Raw genomic sequence first — 27,213 nt, 5'->3', positions numbered from 1 at the left:
GGATGGCGAACTGCTGGTTAAAACTGAGCTGATGATTTTGGGGAACAGACTTGACCCTTTTTCACAGATTGGGCACAATGTTTGGGCAAACCGCCCTGCCGCTCCTCCCCTATAAATGTGGCTGGACAAGTCCCTTTCCTTAGATCGACTGGCCCAAAAAAAAGAAACAAAAAAAAAAAAAACTGTTTTGACCCCGTAGAATGCTTCAGAAAAATCCTAGGCATTGTCCAGAGTATCTCCAGAAGAATGGTGGGCCAATCCACTGTTCTTTCCTGCTTTGACTATAGGAACTCTTTGTATAAAAGTTCCCCCAACTATGTTATTAAAAGGCTCCAGGTTGCCAAAAGCACGACAGCTACGATCCTATACAAGACCCCAAAATCTTCAGCAGCAAATGTTGCTGTAGCTTCTCTGCATTGGCTCCCCTTTGAGGTAAGAATAAAATTAAAAACACTGTCTGGCAAATAGAGGGCTTAACTCCAAAGGACCAACTATGATAAGGGCACTCCTGACACCCTACTCCCCAATAGGGCTCCAAGGTCCTCTTCAGTTTGATTCTTGAGTGTACCTAGAATCCACAAGATCGGTTGGAGTGGTAGGCCCTTTCCATATCTCATCCCCAAACTTTGAAACACTCTCCCCATGGAATTAAGATGCTTTACAACAAATCATAGTTCAGGAAAATGCTAAAGACATGGCTATATCCACATCATTAGCCTGCCCTTATTCCACCACATGTCCCAAAGCAACGCTATGTCTTACCAAGCGTTGTGAAGCCTACGGGTAGCCATGCGCTTTAGAAATCTGCATAACATAGGCCTCCATCCTTTTTCAGTACCATGAAGGAAAGGGAAGAAAATCCAAAGACACCACTTCCATGGCCACATTTTCAAGCATAGCAAAGACCTCTGCCTCCAAGAAGGAGATGTGTGTCAGTAACCACATTTTTAAAGAGTGTGGGTGGTCCACTAGGTGAATCAAAAGGGAAGGGTGCAGCACCGGCTGATTTGGAGACATAATAGGAAATCCTCCCTCTCACTGGAAAATGGTAGCACAATGGTTTTTTTCTGGCAACAGACAGCATAGAATGGTGGGGAACGCATCTGCTGCTGCCTTCTCAACCAACCCCTGCCTCAAAAGGATGGATACATTACTGCCAAATTTGAACAAGTTAAGTCAGCTGCCAGGACTAGACAGTTCTGAGTAACCACATCACTTACAATAATGCTGGTGGAACTGCTGTTCAAGAGAGGCTAGGCCTAGGGCTCGGACCATAACCCTGCTTTCTCTGCAAACAAGTCAAAGCCATGTCTATAAGCATATGTTATGTTTATATGGTAAGGGGGCATATAAATAAGCCTCTAGGAGATACTGAACCTCACTACACAACAGTAATTTTCAGCATAAGCGCACCTAACATATGGAATAACACATTAAGAACTAATGATTAAAAAGCCAGGTTTTAAGCAATTGTCTAAAACAAATAAGCAAGTGCATATATAAGAGCAGAGAATTCCAAATTCTGGGTGTAGCAATGGTAACTCATCTTTCTAATAGAAGAGAACCTAGATTTAGGTATTTGTAAAATGAGCTTGTTTGCAGATCACAGTCTGGAAGGTATACAACAAGAAAATATAATAGCAAGATGTTTCGGGTAGAAGGCTTTATGAAGAATGGTCACAGATTTGAAAATGACTAATACAAATGGGCAACCAATGGAGTCTCCAACGAGGTGAGCTGCACATTTTACATAAGCTAAGTGAATGATCACATTACCTTATTCCAGGCAGAGCTGGAGAAGAGCAGTGACAACAGGCACATTCAGATGAGAATTTTTTTCATGATCTAAAATGAACGAATCAACTGCTAGTTAGCATGGTATGCTGATGTATAAAATCAAGGAGTCTATGGAAATACCAAGGTATTTTTTTTTTACTTTGCTTGAAGGCACGGGTCATGGTCCCATAAATGAAGGCTAATGTCACAATTTCACTAGCTATGTGATTTGGATCCATAAGCGCAACAAGATCACTGCTAATATCCACAATTCCATGGACTCAAGCATGATCAGCATGCTCATCAGAAGTTCACCGGAAAGGGAATGGGGCAAGAGAGGGAAACACAAACACTGGATATCTTCACCTTGCATTATCTTCCCATCTGTCTCAACCAGAACTGAGGAGACATGTATACCTACTGCAGGAGAATACCCTTTTAGATCCAAGTCAGCAAGATTACAATACACTGATTCTACTATGTTGCATGCATGGTAATGTCTGCAGTACTGATTCTAAGACTGCTGACAAATCTATACTTTTGTAGAGCTGAGGTGAAGAAAGATCTTTAGAAACACTACAGAGAATAACCTAGACTTTGTGTTCTTTATTTACAACTACCTGTAGCATTTTGAGAGCTAAATCTTTGATTTGAAAAATCATTAGTTCAAATAGTTCATTATCTGCAACATAATAATTATACATCAGTATGATGTGTTTCAAAATAGATTCTATACAACAAAGATTGTTGGTCTAAGGATGGTGTCAGTACCGAATATAAAGTTCAGAACAGAAAATAAGAAGATTCTAGTGGAGTTCATATCTACTGTGTTACCAGCACACATCTCTATGTACAAGATCCCGAATCACTCAACTGTGAAAAAAAAAAAACTTCTGGCAAGAAGTGTTCCAGCTGCAGAAACATGATCAATTGCCTAGCCATGAACAGCTTACAACATAAAGAACCTATACCCTAAAGATCCAGGTGGCTACAGTACCTTGAGAACTGTAATTCACTCAGGTCCTATTGCATGCGTTGAGTATTGTAGGCATAACAAACTCAAAGTATCTGTCCAGCAACACCTAGCTCTACACACACCTATTGTCCCAGCTGAAATTAAGAACTTGTGTGCCTATGATGTTAGGGGTATTACAATCCAAGCTCACCCGACATCCCCAAGTGAGCAAGGACCGTGGATCTTTACAATCAAATGTTATTCGACCCTTCTGCACTGACAGTGTAGAATACAACTGTTTATTTTGAAGAGTTCTTTAAAAAATGGTTTGACATCCATCAACGCATTACTGCTAAGTGGATACTCATTAAGATTGACTTTCACAATAATTCTGATATTTTTGGGAGCAAGAAATAGTGGAGTGGATTTGCATATTGGCTGTGAGAATGTAAAAGTGCGGCCATCGCTGATCGAGTAAATTTACTTGGGGGTGCATGTACAGACTGAACAAGGGCGATTTAAGTTGATCCTTGTGGCATACCACACTTGAACGATTTATGCTCTGGGAAGGAAGTTCGAGGCAAGCAATACAGATTGTGTCATTTCTCTCAAGAAGCGCCAAATCTATTTTAACAATGTGCCAGACAGCCCATCTCTCAAGGGTGTTAATGAGTAACTGATAGATCTACAAGGCTCCAACAACATCACTGTCTACCAATCTGTGCAAATCATCCAGCACTGTACAAGTGCTGTGATGAGGTCTAAAGCCAGGTTGGAAGATGGCAATTACCAACTGTTCACATAAAAAGTCAGTAACTGTTTTTTCAGTAATTTAATCAAATAGCTGTTAGGATCTTCCAAACTCAGTGAGGGCTTTTTAATAAGGGTTGGAACACTTTAGGGACAATTTTCTGGGAAAGATAACTATTCAAAAGGAGTAGGAGATCATCAATCAAGTGGAGACAAAGCTGCATTAATATTTTTGCAGGACATAAATCAGCTGGGGAGCTGAAAGGTCATGTTTGAGAAAATACCTTTAAAAACTAAGTAATAGTATGGGGTTTGAAGGCAGAAATATTGCCCAAGCCAAATACTGAGTCTCTGCTCTGAAATACTCCTAGTGGGGGGATTACCTCAGAGTTGGTGGCTTCCCTGATTTTAATGATTTTGTCCTAAATTGTTTAAAAAAAAAAAAAACAATCAGACAAGTAGTCGTATAATTTGCTAAAAGGCTGAAGAGAGGAGTACACAGATGGGGAGGACTGAAGTTCTTCCACTATACAGAAAAGCTTTTTAGATATATTTTAAATAGATAGATGTGTTATTTTATTTGCATTTCAACATTTGTGAAACACACTGAATTTTGAATTCAGGTGAATAATCTGAACGCCATTACCTTTCTGCTTGTTTCCATTTTAGTTTCAAAGCTTTCAGCTTGGGTGAAATCCAACTTGTGTATACACTACTATGGGTGGGGTACTCATCAAGAGTAGCAGTTGCTGTGCTTATCTAAGACAGATGTGATGATGTGATATTGGTGTTTATCTGGCGGACTGAAGAAGTAGGGACATTACCAATATCTGGAGATTTGCATTGTAGCATTTCATATTTTGTAAACAATTAGAGAGGAATTAAAATCCTTCTAATTATGTGCTGAATGATAGGAAAGAACACATCCACTGGCTTTAGAAGTTAACAATTTTATAGCAAAAGGAATGCTAAAATGGTCAAGCCAGACAAGTTGGTAGGGTAGACCAAATACCAATTAAGACAAGGCCTACTTTATGAGCGGGGTTAGTACTAACCAGTTTCTGGTTGAAAATGTACAAATCTAGAAATTTACTGGCATTAGATAAGATTCCAAATTGGAGATTAAGGTCCCCCAAGCACAGGAAGAATGGTTTTAGGTAGGGAAAAGTGATTATTGCTTCAGATACAAATGGGAGAAGCATGGTGGAAGAACCAGGAGGTTAATAGATTAACACAGAGTAAAGACTAGTATCGTACCCTTTACCTGAAAAACTAGGATATGGCAATCAGCAACTGATTGGAGAGGTGTTTAAGAATTTCTAGGTTATAATGGGAAATCACATCTACCCAGCCCAATCTACCCAATCCCTTTGACAATTTTCTCAATAGGTACGTCATATTTTATATTCTGAAGAAATGAATTCATCAGTGACTTGGACTGAACCTACAGTTAACCAAGTTTGCAATGATAGAGCGAAAATTCAAGCCATCCCTGGTACATAATGTGGCAACTTAATTTATGCCTATGTTTGACTGCTGATCTCATGCTGCATAGTACAAGTTGAAGTTTTGATTGCTTTATTTTGCTTACATGAAGCAGAAAAAAACATGTAAAGAATGAATCCACGAAGATTGCAAATAACATCTGGAGACAGGGTGGTAGTATTTAGACAATAGGAAGAAAGATGGTGAATAGTTTGTGACTATACATACTGCTGTAAATAATCTGGGTGACTGCTGTTCCTATAGACCAGGCAACGGTATTTGTTCAATCAAAACCACATTTCAGTTTCTGCTACGGAGTCCAGTCTATCATTCAAGAAGTCAGAGAATGCCTTCTGTATGGGCTCTGGCATGCTGGTGAAATTAGTTTTGCAAGTTCCCATGAAGCCTAAACATGGGGGCACAAGAGGCACTGGCATTAGCGATGTGTAAAGATAAGCTGTTGGTTGCAAGAACAGGGCAGTGATTTTGCTGTGACGAGCTTGTCTTCAACAGCCAGTCATCGCGGTACAGCAATATGTACAATCCCAAACTGGGAAGATGGGCTGTGCCATAGCCATCACAATTGTTAACACCCAAGGGGCTGAAATGAGTCCAAAGGGCAGAAGGCGAACTGAAAATGTTCCTTTCTCACTACGAGTTGCAGGAACCACCTGAGGAACAGAAGGACAGGTACTTGAAAGCACACATTCTGCAGGTCCAAGGACACCATCAAATTCATAGGGTCTAAGGTGAATGATTCTGGGCAAGAGTCAATAGCTCGAATTTGTCTGTCCAAAAGAAGGTGCTCAAGAAACATATGCCCAAAATTGTTCTGAGCCCACTACATTTTTTGGACACCACAAAGTAATATACAAATCACCTGCTGCCTCTCCTTCTCAAGCACGCTCTTTTGTCCCTTTCACAAGCACTGACTGAACTTATGTGGCAAGGATGGAGGCATGTTCTGCCAAGGTCTGAGCGAATAAGGGTCGACTGATTTGAACGGAAGGAGGTATCACTGATTGACAACCTGCAAGACCCATTGGTCCAGGATCATTACGTGCTAGTTCGGCAGGGAAAAAAACATTCTGGCCATGAATGACTCCCCAAGTGGAAATCAGAGTGGCTGGCTGCATCTACAGTGGAAAAAGAGGAGTAGAACTGACTCTTGATGCTGACCTCGTCCTCTGCCACCACCATCCCCGGTAGGACTGCAAAAGGGCTGGACAGCCTGCTGCACAGGCTGAGATGCCTGCCTCTGGCAGTAAGCTAGGCCCTAGGAGTAACCCCTGAATTTCCACTATTGTCCATGGAACATGCAGAACAGAGAGAGCAGGCTGAAAAATTGGGCTGTGGTAAATTTATTGTTAAATCTAACTTTGAATCCGCCTGGTCACAAATGGCCTGGAGTTATCAACGGGGAAAATCCAAGAGGGAGGTTTGCACCTCATCAATAGAACCCAGAGAAGCCTGTGGTGCACATCTAGGTATATTGATGAATCACTATACCAGTTCCCATAGCCTGATGTACACAATCAGTGGTGTCCAGTTAGGCCTGTAAAATGTACTTTGCTGTGTCATTTCCGTGTGCTGTACAAAGGAGTTCTGAAACTCTTCAAGGAACGGCAGGTGAGTTCATGTTTGCCATATTCCAAAGAATGTGACTGCTTCTGTCCAATACAAAGACTGCACTCAGGGAAAGCAAAGTCATTTTGAAAATCACATCAATCCTGTTTGATGGTCTATCAGGTAGACATAGAGTAAAGGTATTCAGGTTGACTTTGCTGACAAAATCCTGACTTTCCATTGTGGCTGCAGAGCCAAGAAGATTGGTATGAGGGGGCAGCAAAGTGTCCGCCTTTTCCTCATCATGTGGAGTATTTTGCAAGTCTTGTATGGGATTGGAGTCTGAGGTAAATAATGCTTCAAGGCTTTGACTAACAGGCACTAAGACAGAAACACTGCCAGAAAGCCTTCAACCACCAATGGCTGCACCTTAGGAATTTCATAACAGGACAGTGGACAAGAACTAGCCGAACTTTGCTCCAGAACAGATATCGTAATCTGTGTGGAATCTAAAACTGGTGTCACTGGAGTTAGAACCAGTGTGGCTCTGTCAAAAAAAAGTAGTGGTGTGGCGAGGCCTGATGCCAGTGCAGAGTCAGGAGGAGGTCTAATGGTATCAGTCAATACTAGGTCAGGACCTGCTAGCAGAAGTCCCAGGTGTGACTCTAGTGGATCTATGGGACCTAAAGGCCCTCTAAAGGGATCTGATATTGATGAGAAAAGCTTCAGCACTGACTCCTTAAAGGCCTTCCCTGCTGTAGAGAGGAGGGTTGCTCATAGAATTTGAGGCACGTTGACTAACTGTGGAATTGGGCATTTCGACTGAGATCTATACGATTACTTCCTGCAATGGGAGCAATGGTGTGGTGACTCCCAATAATGCTTCTTGTGCTCGGCGACGTACAACAATGCCTCCAGCTCCGTCTGGGAGCATTGGTCACATTACTATTTACAATGCTTGGATCTGCGACACCAAAGACAAATGCCATGTGGGTACAGAATGGAAATCTGCTTCTTCACGTGCTGCAGTGCTTGAAGCCTGTAGCATTTGAAGGAGCCATTTCTAGCACATTGTCACAAAACAATTTCTGGCACACTGTCACAAAAAAGTAATTTTGGAAGTTAGTAAAGCACTGAAAGTTCAGGAATGGAGTTCCGGATCTGCCTGAAAGGGTGGAAAAAGAACTGATGTCAGCATGCCAAGGTGGCAGCTACATGCACCTCCAGGTTGTCACTTCAGGAGGCCAGGCCAGTTCGCATCAGAGTCTGATGACTCCCCTTACTGGCCCTGGAGAAACTGCTGAAGACGTTTCTGGATCCAGTCTGGCACCTAGAGGAATTCAAAAGGTGAGCAATCCGCGGTTTAGAGAATTCATCAGAAACCACACACACTTGTCATGGAAATCCAAAAGGAATAACTTGCATGCTTGACTCCTAGGCTGGAAGCCTAAGGCCCTTTGAAGAGACATATCACCTAGTCACTGTCGAAAGCTTAGAATTGTCAGTGAGGCACAAACATAGCTCCTGACAGCATTAATGAAGCAGGAACTGATGTGCACTGGTAGACACCTATTATACTCTTGTGACATTATGGCTGGAAGCAAAGTTGTGAATAAAGCTGCCTGTCACTACGAGGGGTGGCACTGGAGTCATTATCCAGAAAAACAAAATTCGGACCAGTTTGCAGTCCGGAAGGCGTATTCATAAGGTAAGAGGCGGAAGGACAGTTGTAGTTCAACTACCAAAGATCAAACCGGATATTTTGTATTCTCAAACTCCTGGTTCACGAGAAGGAAGTTCCTAGCAGGAGGCGAGAGGCCCACTGCTCAAGCTATCACTTATCTACATTTCATTCTCTCCAGTAAAGCATCTGCTTCCTCCTTTTGGCCATCAAAAGATATAAGAAGCAGTTGCACCTGAACATTTGACGTGCCTGTTGTGCACATCCATGAATGTCAATACTACAATAGTTTAGACCCAATAATGCAAGTCACAGAAACCACAGTGTCCACTCCTGGTTGCATTGCATGCTTAGAACCATTCATACACAATATTAACAGAGGCAATGGAATGGCTTCCTTTTCTCTTCTGGAAGCCCAGCCACAACGAAAGTTGTTAATTCTCCAAGAGCAATATTATACCTAGACAATAAACAACCTACTTTGCTACCTAACCTTTCAGAGTCTTTATCTGGTAGTGCAACTTAGAGGCAGATGCCTGAACAACAACTCTCTGGGATCAGATGTGACGCCAAGTAGCAGGGTTTGATGTAGGAGACCTATATTTCCTGGTCGCCATTCTTGAAACTGCAGGGTTTAAGTACGGCTTATCCCCAGTTTGTGTCAACTGTTGGACCAAGAATGCATTAAATGCAGATTACACTGTTGGCTTTTTATCCCCAATGGCCCCACGCACACCCCTCCATACTCTTTAAAAGAAGAGACTACTTTGGTTTCATAGTATACAGTTCAATGCAAAGAAATTGAGCTGAATCACTCTTCACATCAGAAAATTACTTCTAGCCATGCAAAGATTTGAACATGCCACATCACAGCTAAATGGTTCATGAACCTGCAACATGTGTGAACACCCACTTGTACAATACATACCACTGGAAATAGTTGCTATAGGACCTGAAGTGTTTGCATTTACATCCTCCAGAACCATTTTCACACCAGCACGAACTTGAGCCTAAAATGCATAAACACAACAGGTCACATAAAACAAATATTAAAAAAAATACTTGTAAACGGAGGATTATTAAGACAAAATGGTTTGGTGAGCTTGCAGAGCCATGCCAGATTCGGGAAGATATGGAGGCAGTTCATATTTTAGGGTAGTTTACATTTAAACCTGGAAATAATGGCTGAGAATATAACATCTCAGAATTGATCCATTCCCATTCAGTTAACACCAGTGTGTAAACACCCATTTCCATCACTATTTCTGAACAAGATCCATACGAATAGCAAGGATGAATTACTTACCTTTGGTAATGCTTCTTCTGGTGGATATTTTTATAGATTCCTCACATTGTGCACCAGAATTAACCCAGAAACTCTTTTGTAACAGGCACTGTTGGCAACCATGACAACTCTCACCCCCAGGCATGACGACATGTGACACCTTCTATACCAAAGTAATGCCCCTCCAAAGAGGCGAGCCTGAGGAATAGACTTTCCACCAAAAGCAGGAAAGAGCAGCAAGTATAGTAGTGCCTGTTAAAAGTATAGACCAGTAGTTCCCAAACTGTGCGCCGCACCAACCCAGTGCACCACAAAACCTAGCCAGGGGCACCATGCACAACGCACAGTTTGGGATCAACATGTGCCTTTGCCGCAGCGCACACTCATGACCCGTGTTTTTGTAAGGTAAGCATTCTATGTAGCTTTGGAGATTAAATATAAGCACAAACCATTAAAGAAGGTTGATACTTCTTGCGCGCCTTCCTGTCTGTGTTCAGATGTCACGTGCTCTTGATTATACATGTGTGTGCATTCCTTGATAGATAAACAGGTGTAGGTTGGGGCTACCGCTTACACACAGCATTCTGAATGCTTGAGTTACCTATTTTTAGGCCACCAAGCTTTCCACAGTGAGGCACAGCTGCAAAGACCAGTGTTGGTCCCATGTTAAAATATAAGCTGTTTAAATATCTTTTACGTAGTCTCAGCAATGAACTCTGGGCGGTAAGTAAACCTGCTTCTCTGAAAATTCGGCATGCATTTATTTGTTGAATTCAACCTAATTCTCTTTTTTGTCAGTTTAAGTCCAATCACTACATATTTGCAGATAAGTGCCTGATTCTGGGCTTAGGTGCAAGGAAAATGTTTATTTGGGAAATGTTAATGTAATGTTGAGATTTTGGCATCTGTTTTGGTATCTGCGGTCTGTTTTCACATGCTATTCTGGAAAACAGCAGAAGTGACTACTATAATTGTGGCTAGCTCATCCAATGGCATCAAAGCATGAGAAAAAGGTGGCAAGGTCATGGATAGTTTATAGGCAACACTGCCGTTCCCAGCTGTGGTTCTATTATTAGTGCACGTGGCCTGGAGTCTCATTAGTACTCAAAAGACACAATGGCAGAGTTTTTATTTACTTGTAGGACTTGTATGGCATCTCCACTGGGATCCCCTTTCTGATTGCCACTACTCCGTTCCATGCTTCCAGAACTTTACATGCCTCAAACAACCTGCACCAGCACACTAATTCAGCCGAGAGGACACATTTGCCCCATATATGCAAACAATGCAGTTTGTTGCATAGTGCAACATATTCTATTGACAGAGCACCACACACATGCACACATACATGTGAAGTTTGGTGTAAAAGCAATAGTTCTTAAAATCTAATTTGCGATTGAAATTACTACATCCAAGTACTACCTACAAGCCTAGACACTAGTTTGCGGTAGGAGTGGCCTTAGATTTGTGGGCATAATACTGGGGCAATGGGCTTGTTTCTGGGTCTCAGGGCACATATGATTATAATATCTTCATCCGGCTTCATCTCAATTATTTTCAGGGAGAAAAATGGAAGTACTCCTGAGACCGAGCTTACATCCCCCACCCCACCAAAACAAAGTAACATAATGAGGAGCCACGGGTCAAAAAAAATTGGGAACCACTGGTATAGACAGATGACCATGTAGCTGCTTGACCGATATCCAAATTGGGGCAGTGAGTGCTAAAGCCTTGACAGAGAAACTGCTGGGCCTCTTGCGGAGACTACTGCTAAAAGAGTTTATGGATCCAGTCTGGTATCTCAAGAGAGTCACAAAGTGAAGAATCTGAGCTATGAATTATCCATCAGAAATATATGCAGTACCATTGTATCTAAGAGGATGAACCTTTCGTTGGGTTACAAGTTAGTAGCAGGAGATTAGCAGATTCTCACGTTTCTATATTTTAAGGACATATTTCCAGCACAGAACAGCATGTGGTGAGAAACACCCTGCATGCATTATTAACCATGTGGCAATGATTCATCACCCCTTTCCATGACAGTCTGTATGCGTAGGTACATGTGTAGTTCACTATCTGGACTATTTATGTCTTTTGCCTGAATATAGCATGTATGTACTGAGTCTTCTTCTAGAACAATGCAGCAGCTTTATTTTAATACAAGTCTGTCCCAACAGGCCATTGTTAAGGGGTTTTAAGCACTACTGCCCCAAACCACTTTCCAAAATGTATTACTGTACGTTCAGGCATAACCTTTCCAAGTTCTTAAGTTCACAGTGTCAATCATAGGAGCGGTCACGGTTAAGAAGAGGAGTAAAACTGAAAGTTGGGCGGTATTTCTGATCTTCTACCATACCTCAAGCACAACTCCTGTAACAGACGTTCCCTACAGAACTACAGGACTGGAGGACTGGAGGATTTTGGCTTCAGCATGAGTCCAGTCTGGTTCCAGATGGCCCTGCCTTCTGATATTACTGGACATTTTGGCTGCTTTCAACACAGTCAACCATCCAACCATCATCCACAACCTGGAGTCTTGAATGGCGATGCCCTTCACTGATTTGCTGACTACCTTCCCAAATAGTACAAGTTTGTGTACATGAGCACCTTCATGTCCCAAAATATTCCAATCTGCTGAGCCCCCCATGGTCCCATTCTGCCTCCTGCCATTTTCAGCTTCTACATGGTGCTCCTTGGGGTTTGCTCATAGATAACAGCATCAAGGTTTACCAATATGGCACTAATAAACAACTCAGAGCGCATCCCCTGCTTCAGACATCCATTGTCCCAAACACTGCCTCATCTAGGTGCTTCCCTGAAGCTCCACGCAAACAAGACAATTCCTTTTATTTTCCAAAAAGAAAAAAGGAAAGAAAAGTACAAATATGGCTCAACAACATGAACTTGGATGACTTCAAACTCTAACTTTCACCAAATGCCAAGACACTTGGGTCAACCTTCAACACAGAACTCGTCCTCAAGGAACACACTCCCAAAAAACAAAACAAAAAACAAAAAAACAAAAAAAAAACCTAAAGTTGTGCTACAAACAGCTCTTCTAACGAAAATGAAACCACTGCTTCCAGAAAGTGACTTCAGAACTCCAGTTCAAGGCCTCCTACTTTTACATCTGTATAGTGGTAACACCCTTCTCAATCGTCTAACAGACTCCACACTGAAATCCCTCAAAGACATCTCTCATGGTCATGGCAAGCAGCTCTAGGGAATCTAGGATTTCAGGGAATTCATACAGTGTTTTGTCTTTGTGTCCCCGTCTGCTGCAGGACAAGTCATTGTATGGCAGGTTACATGGCCCTTTTGCCACATCCAAGGGTCTAGTTAGCTTCAGCATGCCCTTACTAATACCATTTGGTGTCACATACTGTTTATGGTGAATATCATGCTCATTACAGTGTATGAGCCAATATGCTATGCCCATTGTCAGCCTATATTCACAGTCTGCTTTTCTCCTACAAACTTGCTTGCACAGCCAAATTTCAGTGGGGGAGTACACTGCCCAGACTACTGAGCACAGTGGCCATCTTGGGGGGTGGGGTGGGAGGGGGAGGGGGTGGGAGGAAGGTATAAAACGAGTCCCACTCTTGACCGCGCGCTTGCTATTCATTTGCCTAGCCTCCAGACCTCCAGAGTGTATTCTGCCAGGAGTTCCTGTTCACCGCTTCGGGAGTGGTCTTCGGCCTCCGGCAGCACTGTGGATCTGATGGCTGTCTCCTTCAGAGGCAGGATGAGAACAGGAGCTGCAGCCTGAACTGATTCATTGCTGACGTCCCAAGTATTCAGAATGATACAGGTTGGAAGTTGGCCAGATCTCAGGGTAAGAGCGCATTGCGCTACTCTTTCACAAACGCAACCTAGAGGCTTAATTTTTGGAAACTCGTCTTCATACTCTATGAGGTAGGTCCCACAAGTATGCTGTACATATTGTAATTGTGTGATAACTATTGGGAAAAGTCAAGCACTTCTGCTACGAACTCAGTTTGGGGTGCATATTCTAACTGTGTGATAACTATTGGGGAAAACCTAAAGCTTCTGCTATGAACTCAGGGCTAAAGCCAAGAGTAACCAGGCCTGCTCAAGCCCGCTAGAGTGCAGAGCTTGGTAGGTATCACAGAGGAACAGTCAAATTGTTTGCTGTTGTGATGTTGTCACTACTTATACTGTATTCCCTGCTCACGATCTGTACCATTGCTTTATAGAAAATTCCTTCTACTACCTCTTAACTAGGAGACTGCGAAGCAGTGCCCAGGTGACTATCATAGGGGGACCAAGGTATAGAGAGCCTAAGGGGGGGAAATCCAGAAGAAATTTGTCACAATTATTTTGAGTTCCTTAACAAGTCTTCCTCCCTTCAGTTCCTTCCCTGTCCCTCATCTGCCCACTCCAATAGTCTGCCTCACCGTGGCATCCGACTTGATGGTGCCTGGAGGTGGAACATTCTAGCATCGAGCAAGCTCAGATGAATTGCAGAGTTGACAGCAGCCCACCAGCTGTAACAGTCTCATACAGGGCCGGACGAAATACAACCACATCACCTCCAACTGATGGAACTCCACTGGCTCCACATGCCAGCCGATACCATCTTCAAAACCAGCTGCATCATTTAAAAAGCCATCATGACCAGCAAGCCTGCTTTTCTTGCAGACAGGCTCGCTATCTCTGGTGGCTCTCACCACACCTAGAGCAAGGCCCCTTCAGACTCGAGGCAAATTAGTGTAAAAAAAAAGAAACAAATAAGGCAGCATGCCTATTTTTTCTATGAAACAGGTTCTGGAACAACATCCTTGTATCCAAAAGGACCACCCCTAAAGTTGCTCCAATTTAGAAAACAGCTGAAGACGCACCTCTTGAAAGAACACATCATAGTGCAGTAACAATCCAATAACCTCTCCTATCACTCATTGACTGTACACTTGACTTTGATCCTGTACAGCGATCTGCTGCCAGTTTGGCTAGGTTCATGCTATAGTTATTTATGTTAATGGAAGAACCACTTGTTAGGCGTTTCTGGCTTAACGTTCTTAAATATATCATTCAAATTGTACCTTTCTGTAGTAAGTTAAACCGGCACATAGTGAACTATCTACTCAGGATATTTATGATACTGTGGCATTGATGACCATTACGGACTATGAAGAGTTTCCAGCAACTACATCATCAGTGTTACATGATTTGAATGTGCTATCTGATGTACATGTTACAAGCTGACTGAGACAAAAATCTACTTGGATACCGAGATTGGCAATAGACAATAATAGAGACATTTTTCAAATTGGTACGGCGTGATATGGATAAAGAGGAGATGAAGAAGAAACAAGTGGGAAAACGTAATCTAAAGCAGGAGGAGCATATTGCATTGAAAACCGTTAAATCTGATGCTGACCTAATCATCAAAAGAGCGGACAAGGGTGGGAATACAGTAGTGATGAACCGTGTGGATTATGAGAATGAGATTTGTACACAACTATGTGACACCAATTGTTATGAAAGGCTTTCATATAACCCGGAACTAGCAGTAACGGGAAAAATAAATGGATTATTGAAGAGTTGGCGGGATAAGAACTTACTAGATGAGGAGGAATATCTATACTTACAAGTGTATTGTCCTAAATTTCCATGCTTATACACACTGCCAAAAATACACAAACAGTCCAAATTTCCACCAGGAAGACCAATAGTTTCGGGTATGGGGGGTCCCACTGAGAGATTATCGAAGTTTGTGGATATATTTTTGCAACCTTTTGTAAATTGCCTTTATATATTAGGGACACGAAACATATACTGAGCTTGTTATCAGATATTCAGTGGGAACCAGGTATGATTATGGTAACCTTGGATGTGGTAGCATTATACACCAGTATACAACATGAATGTGGAATGAAAGCAATTGAACATATTCTCAATAGAAGATCAGCCAGTCTGATGGAACACACGCATATGATATTATGTATGATTGATCTTATTTTGAGTAACAACTATTTTCTTTTCAAGAGAGATTGGTACAAACAAAAACAGGGTGTTGCAATGGGCTCAAGATTCTCTCCCTCATACGCGAACCTGTTCATGGGGTGGTTTGAGGAGAAATGGGTGTGAGGTCCGGGGGCAGCGGCATGGCATACACATATTCTTTATTGGGGGAGATACATCGATGATTGTTTTATGTTATGGACAGGAGATGTGGAAACATTAGATAGTTTTTGCAGCCATCTTAACAATAATGAGGTGAATATTAAATTCACGCATAAATATAGTACAACTTGTATAGAATTTTTAGATGTTGAATTGTTTGTGGAAAACAACAGGATAGAGAGCAGGTTATACCAAAAGCCAACTTCATGCAATACTTTATTACATGCAACAAATGCAACAAACATCAAATAGAGGCTATACCATTAGGGGAGATGGTTAGAGCGAGAAGAAATTGCAGGAGGAATTGTGATTTTCGTAAGGCGATTGAGAACATGGGACATAGATTTAGTGTTAGGGGTTACTCGGAGGCAGTTATACAAAAATCTCAACATAAAGTTTCGAAAATATCTTGTTCACAGACATTGTTGCCCGTTGGACAAAAAGAGAGAAAGAACAAAGGGAGTATTAACCAGAGTGTGAGGATTGTTTTGGATTATACAGAGAACTCTCAGAAACTGTTGAGAATTATGAGGAAGCACTGGGCCATACTTACTCAGGATTCAGTATTAAAGAGGTATATTGGCAATAAACCGGAGGTGTCATATAGGCGAGGTAACACCCTTAATAATATTCTCAGTGCCAGTTATTTATCTGATACAACTAAATCGAGTTGGCTTAGTTTACATAACTTAGGCTTCTATAAGTGTGGCAGCTGTGAAATGTGCAGGTGGGCATGGCAGGCAAAAACATTTTTTATGGCATTGGTGGTAGAAAATATGACATAAAATCACGTATAGATTGTAACACCAAGTATGTGGTAAATATGCTTATTTGTAAATGCGACAGAACATATGTGGGCAGTACCATTCGCCCACTGAAAGTCAGAGTATCTGAACATTGGAGAGCGATAAGGCAGGAAGATGAACAGTATCCCATAGCTTCTCATATGAAGATATGCGACGCACAGGTAATTCATTAGGAATTCAAGTTTTTTGGTTTTGACTATTGTGAACTTAACCCACGAGGTGGCAACAGGGAAATGGCTTTAAGGAGAAGGGAATCCACATGGATCATACGATTAGGAGCCGTAGAGCGAGGTTTAAAGTCGGATTATGAGATGGAATATTTTCTTGGTGACAAATAGGTGTTGTTTGCATAGAAAAAGATTACTGAGCTTTGAAGTAGCTTTGTAATATTGCCCTTTTTGAGTATTGGGAAATTTCTGTTTATGCGTTTTTTATTAGCAACCCAGTTTAGGAATTATTTTGATTGTGAGTCACAGCATAAGAGATGAATAGTTTTTGGTGCGAATGGGCCAGATATTCACTGTATGAAAGGTATTAATTATTGGTACGTAATTGCGATTAATGAACCCTAATACTCGTTATTATTTAACTATTAATGAAATGGCATGTAATATGAACAGGATTGCACCATATAATTATAGTACTTTGAGCCATACTTTGGGTCTCACAAATTTTATATTTGGATTTGTCACCATCATAATCACGTTTCGATATTATTTAATATAGCGGAATATTAGTGGGCAAATAAGTTTTACCAGCACGATCGATTGAAATATGGTTCGCGCATGTTGTAAAATCGGCGAAGTACTTGTGACAAGATAGATAGTAGATCTATAGTGTTGTGGAGTAGTCTGTTTTCCATTTTGTTTCTGTTTTACATAGGGACAACAGTCCTTTCTTCATTACGATGTAACCGCGGCTTTTAAAATGGCGCGGTGGGAACTTTTCCCTTTCGGTAGGGGGATCCAGCACACTCGCGGGAAACCGTTATCGGGCACCAGTCGACTGTGAAGAAGTTACACAGGTAAACGATTGAGTTGATTGATGGTTGTTTGGTCTTGTAAGAGGATTAATGTATTCACTATGACTACCAGATGGTTTTCCAACTATAGGATACGCCGGCCGATATTTGCATGAGACATACTAATGTGATTTAATCAAGAAGTTAAGACTATATTTTGGTCAGGTGAGCGTCGCGGGTGACGGCAATTACGGCGTTATACACAATTCTAAAGATGTGACATAGAAGGTTATGAATGAATAAATCTTCCCCTTCTTTTTCTTAGGTCAACCGATACATGTTTTGGCTATTAGATTCAAAATACAAACTAAATCTGGAATTGTAAGGTACAGCGTTTTTGTTACTCATTAGGGGCACATAGACAATTTGGTTGTGAGGTAGCATGTTGGCTTCGCACAGGATTTGCAGCACGTTTGTGGTGGACTTTTCAGTAGGTTCTTTTTGTAATTGTTGAGTAATCTTTGGTATCCTGTATTTTTTTACACTGATTGAAGTCAAAATAGTGGTGGTTTTATATACAAATAATAGGGCTGAGGTGTATAATTATAAATATCCTTTGAGTTTCACATGCATCAAGAGATGTATTAGAATAAGATTAGGTAATGATAAGTGTCATGGACACAATTGATTAGAGCATGGTTTCCACCATAAGGCATGTACACTTGTGTTCACCAACAAGGGTGGTATTGCAATTACATTATATGAATTGTATACTGACCTGTTATTTATGGGAATATTATTGTAGGAGGTCCTGATGAAGTCTAGGGGTATTCCCCCGATGAAACACGTGCTGACGAACAAGTGGAATATAAGAATACTCCTGAGAATTGGGAATGTGACTTTCTTTTGAAGAACCATTGGAATTACTCTTGAAGATTTGATATGTGAATTTCATTTGGAATATGATTGTTTTTCCCGTTGAACATTTGAGACATGAATAATCTATTTAGAATAAACATTTCTTCATAACATGGAACAGATACATCATGGACTTCATTTTGACTTGTATTAATACTATGTAATGTTTTTTGAAATAAACGTGTGCCACTACATATTGTTATATTTCTGTAGTAGGTGATTAGGTAAGGGACAGCAGCTCCCAATTTCTAGTAAATCTTAGTTGTTTAGGCACTATTCTGGGTCTTCTGCCATTCTAGGTATGGAAAATGTTACTTGCCTAATAGATATCTGTTTGTGGTATGTAGTGCTGTATATTCACATGCTTTGCATAAGTCCGTCCTCTAGTGTTGGGCTTGGAGTGTTACAAGTTGTTTTTCTTCGAAGAATATGTTCGAGTCACTAGATCGTGTGACTCCTCCTCCCTGTGATAGTGCCCATGGGCACTGAGTCCTTTGTTAAATTGTTTTTCCGCAGGCGGGGGTAGTAAAGAGTGTACACACACACACACATATATATATATATATATATATATATATATATATATATATATATATATGTGTATATATATATTAGAGAGAGAGAGAGAGAATGAAAAGATGTCCATGCAACTTATTTACATATTTACAATATGTTGTACTACAAAGACTACAGGCTTCCGGGGAGGATGGCGGGCACATGCGAATCTACAGCACTACATGCCACAAACCACGAACAGATGTCTACTGGGCAAGTAACATTTTCTGTTCAATGGCATGTGTAGCTGTAGATACATGTGCTTTGCACAGACTCTAAAGCAGTCCCCTCCAAATAAGCGGTGGCTAGCTTGTAGGAACTGAAGTAGCTTGAAAAAGTGTCCTAAGGACTGCTTGACCAACATTTGCTCGTTGACAAGCTGGAACATCTACACAATAGTAAAAGTGTGTGGTGTACACCAAGTAGCCTCTTTACAAATATCTGCTTTTGGAATGTTTCCTAAAAAGGCCATAGAAGCCCATTTTTCCTGGTAGAGTGTGCTTTAGGAGTGGTTTGTAGTTGTCTTTTAGCTTTAAGGTAACAAGTTTGAATACACTTGACTATCCATCTAGCTAATCCATTCTTTGAAATTGGATTACCTTTGTGAGGCATTGAAAAAGCTACAAAAAGACTGGCAACTCCACTAAATGATTAATGTGAAATGGTGAAACTATTTTAGGTGGGAATTTAGGGGTTGTCCTAAGAACTATTTTATCTTTATGTACTTGGAAAAATGGTTCCCCTAAAGTGAACGCTTGTATTTCACTTACTTTTCGTAGTGAAGTTATAGCTACCAAAAAAGCAACTTTCCATGAAAGAAATTGCAAAGGGCAGGAATGCATGGGCTCAAATGGTGGACTCCTAAGTCTAGTAAGTACAGTGTCAAGGTTCCATACCGGAGCTGGAGGAACTCTAGGTGGAATAACTCTTTTAAGCCCTTCCATAAATGCCTTAGTAACAGGAATTCTAAACAAAGAAATATGTTGTCTGTTTTGGAGATAAGCAGCTATCGCTGCTAAGTGAAGTCTAATAGAAGAATATGCTAAGTTTGCTTTTTGTAAATGTAGCAAGTAACACACAAATGGCCTGATTTGACCGCCAGGGTCACAGTGGTGGTCCGACCGCCGGGTTCGGACTGCCACATTATGACATGGCGGAGCCACAGCGGTCCCACCGCCGACACCGCCAGCCTGCAGCCTGACGGTCCCGGTGGTTGTAGTCTGCCAGGGAGGCACTTTAAGTAGCGCTGCCCTGGGGATTAGGAGTCCCCATCCGCCAGACTGTCCATGGCGGTGAAAGGATGGAGGAATGGGGGCTTCAGGAGGATTGGGGGGGTCATGCACTGCCCATGCACTTGGCATGGGCAGTGTAGGGGCCCCCATGCATAGCCCGTCGTGCATTCCACTGCCCAAATTACGGGCAGTGGAATGCGCAACAGGTGCCGCTGCACCCGCTACACTGTCATACTGCCGCCGGTTCCATTAGGACTCTTTGTGCATACTTGTTAATGTGTTCAATAGAAAGTCTTCTTCTATTGGGTCTGTATGCAGTTGCACATTATGATACGCTGCTGCTCTACCTGTAACTTGGTTATATGCAGTGGTATCCTCAGGGGGAGAAGGCTTTGCTGAATATAGGTCAGGGTCATTAGGTAGAATGAGATCTGGATCATATAAATCCCATGGGTCTGTATCTTGCGGAGCATCACTTAAACCATCCCTATGAGGTGATGATGATGCTTGTGGAGATAATTGTGGGTGAACAGAATATAGAGGTGATGTTGGTGGAGTAGAAGGAAGTACAGGAGAATGAGGTGGTGAAGGCAGAGCTTGTCTGGGGCCTCGTCCCTTTCTTTGGAGGTTTTTTAGGAGGAGGCACAGTGTCCAATGTTTCTTGGAATGCAAGTCTCCTTTTAATTGTAATGATGGGAGAAGCTATCATTCTTCCTGTTCCTTTTTATATATGAATTTTGCACTGTTTACCGTCCATTACTTCAAGGATAGGCTCTATGGAAGATGGCTCCTCCGAGGGAGCTGTAGAATGTTTTGAGACCAAATGTTTTATTCAAACCTAAAACGCTGGCTCCCGAGTGGATGGTATTTTCTTCGGCTCCGAAGTGGATTTGTCTGATTTTCGACTCAATCCCGAAACAGATTGGGATGCAGATGCCGGTTTGGTCGGTGCCAAAGGCATTTCGGTCTTTGTTATTTTTGGTGCTGAACCAGAAAGTGGGGCATCCAAATGTATTTTCTGACTCCCACCGTGGCCCAAGGGCAGTGGAGGACAGACGACCAATTTAGAAGTCTTTTTGAAAGTCTTTGTTTGGTGCCTTGGTGCTGGTGTACTCATGTATTGCGCTGAGGGATAGACTGACTCTCGAAGTCTGAATCTTGATCCAACTTGGAGTCTCGAATGGAGAAAGCAGTCTGGTGTCCAATTTCGTCTTGCATATGCTCTTTTCTAAAGATGTCAGGAGTGTCGTCTGTTGCTTTCAACACCATTTCTAGCCGATGCGCTCTTTGGTACCGTAGGGTCTCCTTTGAGCAAAAAGACATACAGGCAGCCAAACCTGACGGTAGAAAGAAAACAATTAACAAAGGACTTGATGCCCATGCACACTATCACCGAGAGAAGGAGTCACTCGATCTTGTGATTAGAAAATATTCTTAGGAGAAAAACAACTTGTAACACTCTGAGCGCAACACTAGATAGCAGACTTACGCAAAGCATGTGTATCTACAGCTACACATGCCATCGAACTTTGTTATCCTACTTTGCAGTGATTTACTGAGTTGAAAGGGGTATGGAAAGTGCTATATAAACAGCAGTAAAGTAGAATACACTGCTCAGACTGATAGGACTTGAGAGATGTTGAGTCGCATCTGAAGAAGAACAGTGTGCAATATTAATAAATGGTTCTGCCGCTTGCAGATAAACCAATATAAATCTTCAAATAGTTTAAAGTGGTTTGTTGTATAAGGTTCCCAGTAGATCAGTGTTAAACTCTTTGACACACTAGGTAGCTCGCAGGACATATATCCACTAATCTACCTTGTTCCTATTCAGACTGTGTGATTGAGGACCTCTCACTTATCAAAATTCTCTTTAAATAATAAGAATGCTAGGTAAAATTGCAGTTATCCAATTTGGAGAGTGAACTTTCCAAAGATTTAAGCAAGATTACAAGTACCTCTCTGGCAAGCATATATTCTAAAAGAACGTCTGAATTGTGTCATGATTCCTCAGATGCTGTGCAAGGGACTTAATCACCATGAGAAACAAAAACGAGGGAATGGGATAGACTGCTTAGAAAGTGAGGAGCCATAGCCCAGAAAGTAAAACTGCTACATGAATCCATACCAGTCAGTAGGAGCCTTTGGTCAACCCTATCAAACACATTTTCATTGTTAATGATAAGCAGTCAAGTCTGCCTATTAAATCTGAGTAGCACGTGAAGGAAGCAGTCCTTTTATTATTGTTCCCTTTTCCAAATGCCTTTGCATGAAACCGCAATTTGTTAGGATGCATCTTTTCTGAACGGGTCACAAGAATTTTACTTAAAACATTGGTGACTACTTTGATCACAGCAATTCGCCTGTAGAAGCCACATAATGTTAGGTCTTTGTCCTGTTTGGGAATGACCAGGATCATCTCTAATAGGGCAGATGTGGTGGGTCCGGGAATCTATTTGTTGATTGAACACATTGGGAAGTATGTAAAGGAAAGAGTGGGTGAAAAACTGACAGAACGAGGCAGTAGAAATGGCAAGCAGAGAGACTCTCACGTGCATCCAATGCATATATCTCCCCTGTTTCAGCTCTAGGATCTGATATGACTATAGGGCTTTTATTTACAATTCATAAAGTTTCAGTTTTCCAACCTGACTTTTTCAGAATAGTTATACCACTGACCCCAGCGTGATGTCAGAAATGCTAAAGTTGGTCAGATATGCTATTAAAAATTGTCTAGCAAAAATTCAGCCTCTGAGGGCATATAATTTACATAAGTGGGAGTAAAAGGAGCAGTCACAAGTGGTTTGGTCTCTTCTCTTTATGAGCCATAGCAATTTCAGCCTCGTCTTGAAATGTTTCAATATGGTGCAATATCAGGCCGCTGTGTTCAGTGCTCTACCCAAATTGCTGTCAGCAACCACACTGAAATCATTTCCTTGTGGCATATGAATTCTGACATAGTGATCAGCACATCAACAAGATGTCAGTGAACAGTTAATACATTTAACCATCACCATCATATATTCATCTTTAAAACTGATCTTTGGAACTCGAATGAAAAAGAAATTTTCACTAACCAGAATACTCTCCTTCCCCAATTCATTACAATAATTTAGGGGGTTATTCTAACTTTGGAGGAGGTGTTAATCCGTCCCAAAAGTGACGGAAAAGTGACGGATTTACCACCAGCCGTATTACGAGTCCATTATATCCTATGGAACTCGTAATACGGCTGGTGGTATATCCGTCACTTTACCGTCACTTTTGGGACAGATTAACACTCCTCCAAAGTTAGAATAACCCCCTTAATGTGGTATAATCTTGGTACACATTCAGGTGATTTGTCTCCTGAACAAAGACGCCACTGTTCACTGAGTCAACTTTTCAATCACACAAGCTTTTTTTTGCTTAGTGAATTCAGACCCCAGGTGTTCAAGCTGTCGATCCTAACAATATTGAAAGCTGCTACTAAAGCTGTCCTGACTCTCCCCAATTCTAACAGTAATTGACAACACAAATGGAATGTTTCATTTACCTGGAGAATTTCACCCCTTCCTGTTACTACCAACTAAAAGTCAACGAGCCAAGTGACACTACTAATTAGCTTGTCGAATGTCTGTATACCTTTCACTGCTCCATCAGCAAAACCTTTAGTACACTTCTAATTTGTCCTTGGAATCTGCCTGCCTTATTTATCTTCCTGTAAACAAAGATAGCGCTCTTATCCAACTCTCAGGTGATTACAGACAAAGAATTTGTAGACACTTGAGTATACTCAAAGGCCTGTGGGAAAGAATTAAGTTATGTTTCATACAATCTTTTTTTAAACCAGTTTTATAATCTTGCCTCAAACACTTAGTTGACTGTGCAGTGAACTATAATGGGTCCTCCTGGTTCTCTTGTTTGCCCTATTTTACAAAGGGAGATTTGGATTACTGACATGACTCCCTTCTGAGAAAACTGTTTACAGGCGTTTAGTGCAATAGAGAGCAAGCTAATTCACTTAAAACAGAATTCTTCATTTCTAAGGAGAGCTTCAGGTCCTAGTCATAATAGCCCCTAACTGCGTCCACGCAATTTCTCATGACCCTCATAATGGCACTAAAGGGTAGGTGGCACCAGACAAAGCTTCCTGGCTAAACTTCAGAATAAGGCCGCTAATAACAGTATGATGACGGGTGCATCTGTGGGCGTGCAGAGGGTTGGAGAATGTACTTATCCAGTCAAAACACAGAATTGACAGAGAATGTTGTAACCAACTTGCCACTCGTAGCACAAAGACAAATGCCAATTCAGGTTTGCCTAAGGGGTTGCAAATGTAATTAGTAGATGTTTATATCCACTGACTAATATGAATGTGGTATATGCATTCATGAATTAGGTAGTCTGTATGCAAAAATAGTGAATAATACATATAAGATGGTTACTTTATCTCAGTGCTATTCCTTCAATTTCTAAAAATAATAGATTTCATTGAGAAGTATTTCACTGTGCAAAGTTTTAACAAATAAAGTGTGAATGAATATTGCTTGTGACTTGTCTTGCTCCTATTACAGAGTTTACCCTAGCAAGATGTAAGTAGTGTATTAACCCCCTACTTCAGTGCACAAGATGCACAACTGTATCACTGCACCGGGCTATAGAGAAATGAACTAATTGGAAGCAAAATAGATTTTAATAAGCAGCCTAAGCCTTTATACCGGTTGCCTGCTAGGGAGAGGGCTACCAGCATCTCGTACCTTTTTACATTTTTTGACAGGCCCTACACCACACATCCTTTGCTCATTTGTGTGAGAGATCAGTAGCACATGTGTGTGCATGCATTTGAGTTAAAGGTGTAGGGCATGTAAGCATGGGCCAAATAGCTGTTTTCAATATGGTCAAATCAAGTGGTACCTGAATTGGGGGAAAGGGAGCAAGCCCAATGTGTAAAAGTGAATATGATGATTCTTTCAGACACCATGGATATGTGTAGTGGGTCAGACTTGAGTGTGAAGTCAGGAGTTTGCTCTGCCCTTTCTTGGCCATTTGTTCTCTGCAAAGGCAACACCCCACCAGTATTTAGCTGAGAGGGACAGCTTGCACATCTTTAGACCCCTTGTTTTGGGTTTGTCATGAAAGGAGACTCCTAGCTCCAATCCCTTTTTCCCAACTCACACTTTTGACAATGATCATGACAGGACCAGTCTGTGTGGAAATCACAGAAATACTGAACTACCTAGAACCGGTTACAGACTAAAACCACTGGAATACATAACATCTGTATGCAGCTTGGGTATAAAGATTGGATAGAAAATTCCTGTCAGAATGCAAAGACTCCCTTACCAGAGTCCTGGGGCCAACATCAGTGGTGACCATCAGAATCATCTGAATTGACAGCTGAACTGGCTTTGCCAAATTCAGGGCCAGAACAAGGGTAAAATATGATTAGCCTGGCCAAGAGAAGCAGCCTACAGGGAGAGGGCTTACTTCTAAGGATGGTCATTTGATATGGTCTTGCATGAAGAAGACGTTGCTCAGAAGCAGTGAGCTGCTCAGTGGCTACCAGGCAAATCATATAGGCTAATTGTCAAACTGTCTCCATCTGGGTTAGGACAAGTAACTGGGGAAGATCCCACTAGCCTGCAGCCAACTTTGAGGGAGAGAGCTTCCTGCCTTGGAGGATGTGGCCTTGTATACATGAAACTAGTCAGAAGTGAGGGGCTTAGGCAAGGCGAGCTGGCACCACAGCTGACACATAGAGCATGTTATGCACCAAGATACAGAGCACATGGTGTGGCCATGATTACCCAGCAGCACCCACAGAGATTGCTGTGGTGTACTAGAACTCAGCCAGAGGAAAGTTCCATTGGCAAAAGTATTGGCACAAGTTGTTGAAGTGCAACAATAATCTTTAACAGGCAGATGCATTTGGATTTTCTACAACCTACAAATGCCAGGGAAAAGTTAAGACCAGCCTCAGATAGGCCGTCACTGGGACCAAAGGTAAACACTAGTTTGTTTGGGTGGGTGGAGGGTTTGTTGGATGAGGACTCAAGCAGCAAACCTTACACCTTTATCACAGCCTCAGACGACTGGTGTTGGTTCTACTTGCAAGAAGGGCACAGGTGCCTGACGCACTTTATCACTTGGGCTGGAGTCAGAGCCTCATCATTCAGCGGCCTGAGTGCCTAACACTGACTGGAACAAGCCTCCCTGCCTCAAAAATGGTGTGCTGAAGAAACTGTACAAACTTAATTAGACAGCAGGTACTGTGAACTTGATCCCTGAATGAAACAATAGTGACCAGAAGTGAATAACCTTTAATTGTCAGCAAAATGCCAGGATTTGTTCTCTACCTGACATCACTAAAATCCCCCTTTCACAGGGGCAATACATTTTATCTTCAGAGTCTGTAGTTGTCCCATTAGTACCCCCTTTGCTGTAACATGTAGTAAGTCTAGTTGTGTATTAGAGAGTGCAATAAAGTAATTTTATTTAGTTAAACCAAAGTACTGACTGGGCAACAATTTAGTTAATGTTAAATGCTGTTTGTTGAGATCGGAGTCTCTAACCTCACACCACCTCCCTCAATTTTTCTGCATGCAGTAGGCTTGCTTGACTACGCTACCCCGAGGGTCAAGTCTTAAATAGGTGAACTGGGTGGTCAGTTTTGGTTCCTGTGTTAACATTAAATCCCTAGATGGCCATAAGTGGTAAGTTGATACAATCTGAGCCCAGTAACCCCTGACTACTCAGACTCCAGAAGTTCAAACAATTAAGATTAGAAATGAATTTGTATAGGGGATGAGATCTTCTTCAAAGGCCTAGACAATCCTCAGATATGTGAGGACTTGTGATAATGGCAGAGACTTACCTATTTCAAATATGAACTGCTACTGCACTGAGGAAAGCCATTTTTACTATTTTATCTTAATTCTAATTTATTTTGCCTTACAATTGTAACACACACTACCTTGATTGGCAATTTCAACAATAAAGGATGATGAGGATACAGTAGTGAAAATGCAATTATTTGATAATGAGCATTTTCTCCACACATTTCAAGGGGGGTCGGTTTAAATCATTCCAGTTGATCTTGTCTATAAAATCTTTT

General features: G+C 41.6%; 1 protein-coding gene across 2 annotated transcripts in view; it reads right to left on the bottom strand.

Moving 5' to 3' along the window:
* LOC138285877 (multidrug and toxin extrusion protein 2-like) overlaps positions 1 to 27,213 on the bottom strand; it is a 445,083-nt gene that overhangs the window by 36,459 nt on the left and 381,411 nt on the right. For both annotated transcript variants that reach the window (XM_069226369.1, XM_069226368.1), the window contains one exon: positions 9,142 to 9,223. In XM_069226369.1, the coding sequence (XP_069082470.1) occupies positions 9,142 to 9,223 (82 nt within the window). The remainder of the gene's footprint in view (positions 1 to 9,141; positions 9,224 to 27,213) is intronic.

Source organism: Pleurodeles waltl, chromosome 3_1 (assembly GCF_031143425.1).
Source record: "Pleurodeles waltl isolate 20211129_DDA chromosome 3_1, aPleWal1.hap1.20221129, whole genome shotgun sequence".
NCBI lineage: Eukaryota > Metazoa > Chordata > Amphibia > Caudata > Salamandridae > Pleurodeles > Pleurodeles waltl.
The sequence above is the reverse complement of the archived record's forward strand: the minus strand, read 5'-3'. Positions and strand labels throughout refer to the sequence as shown.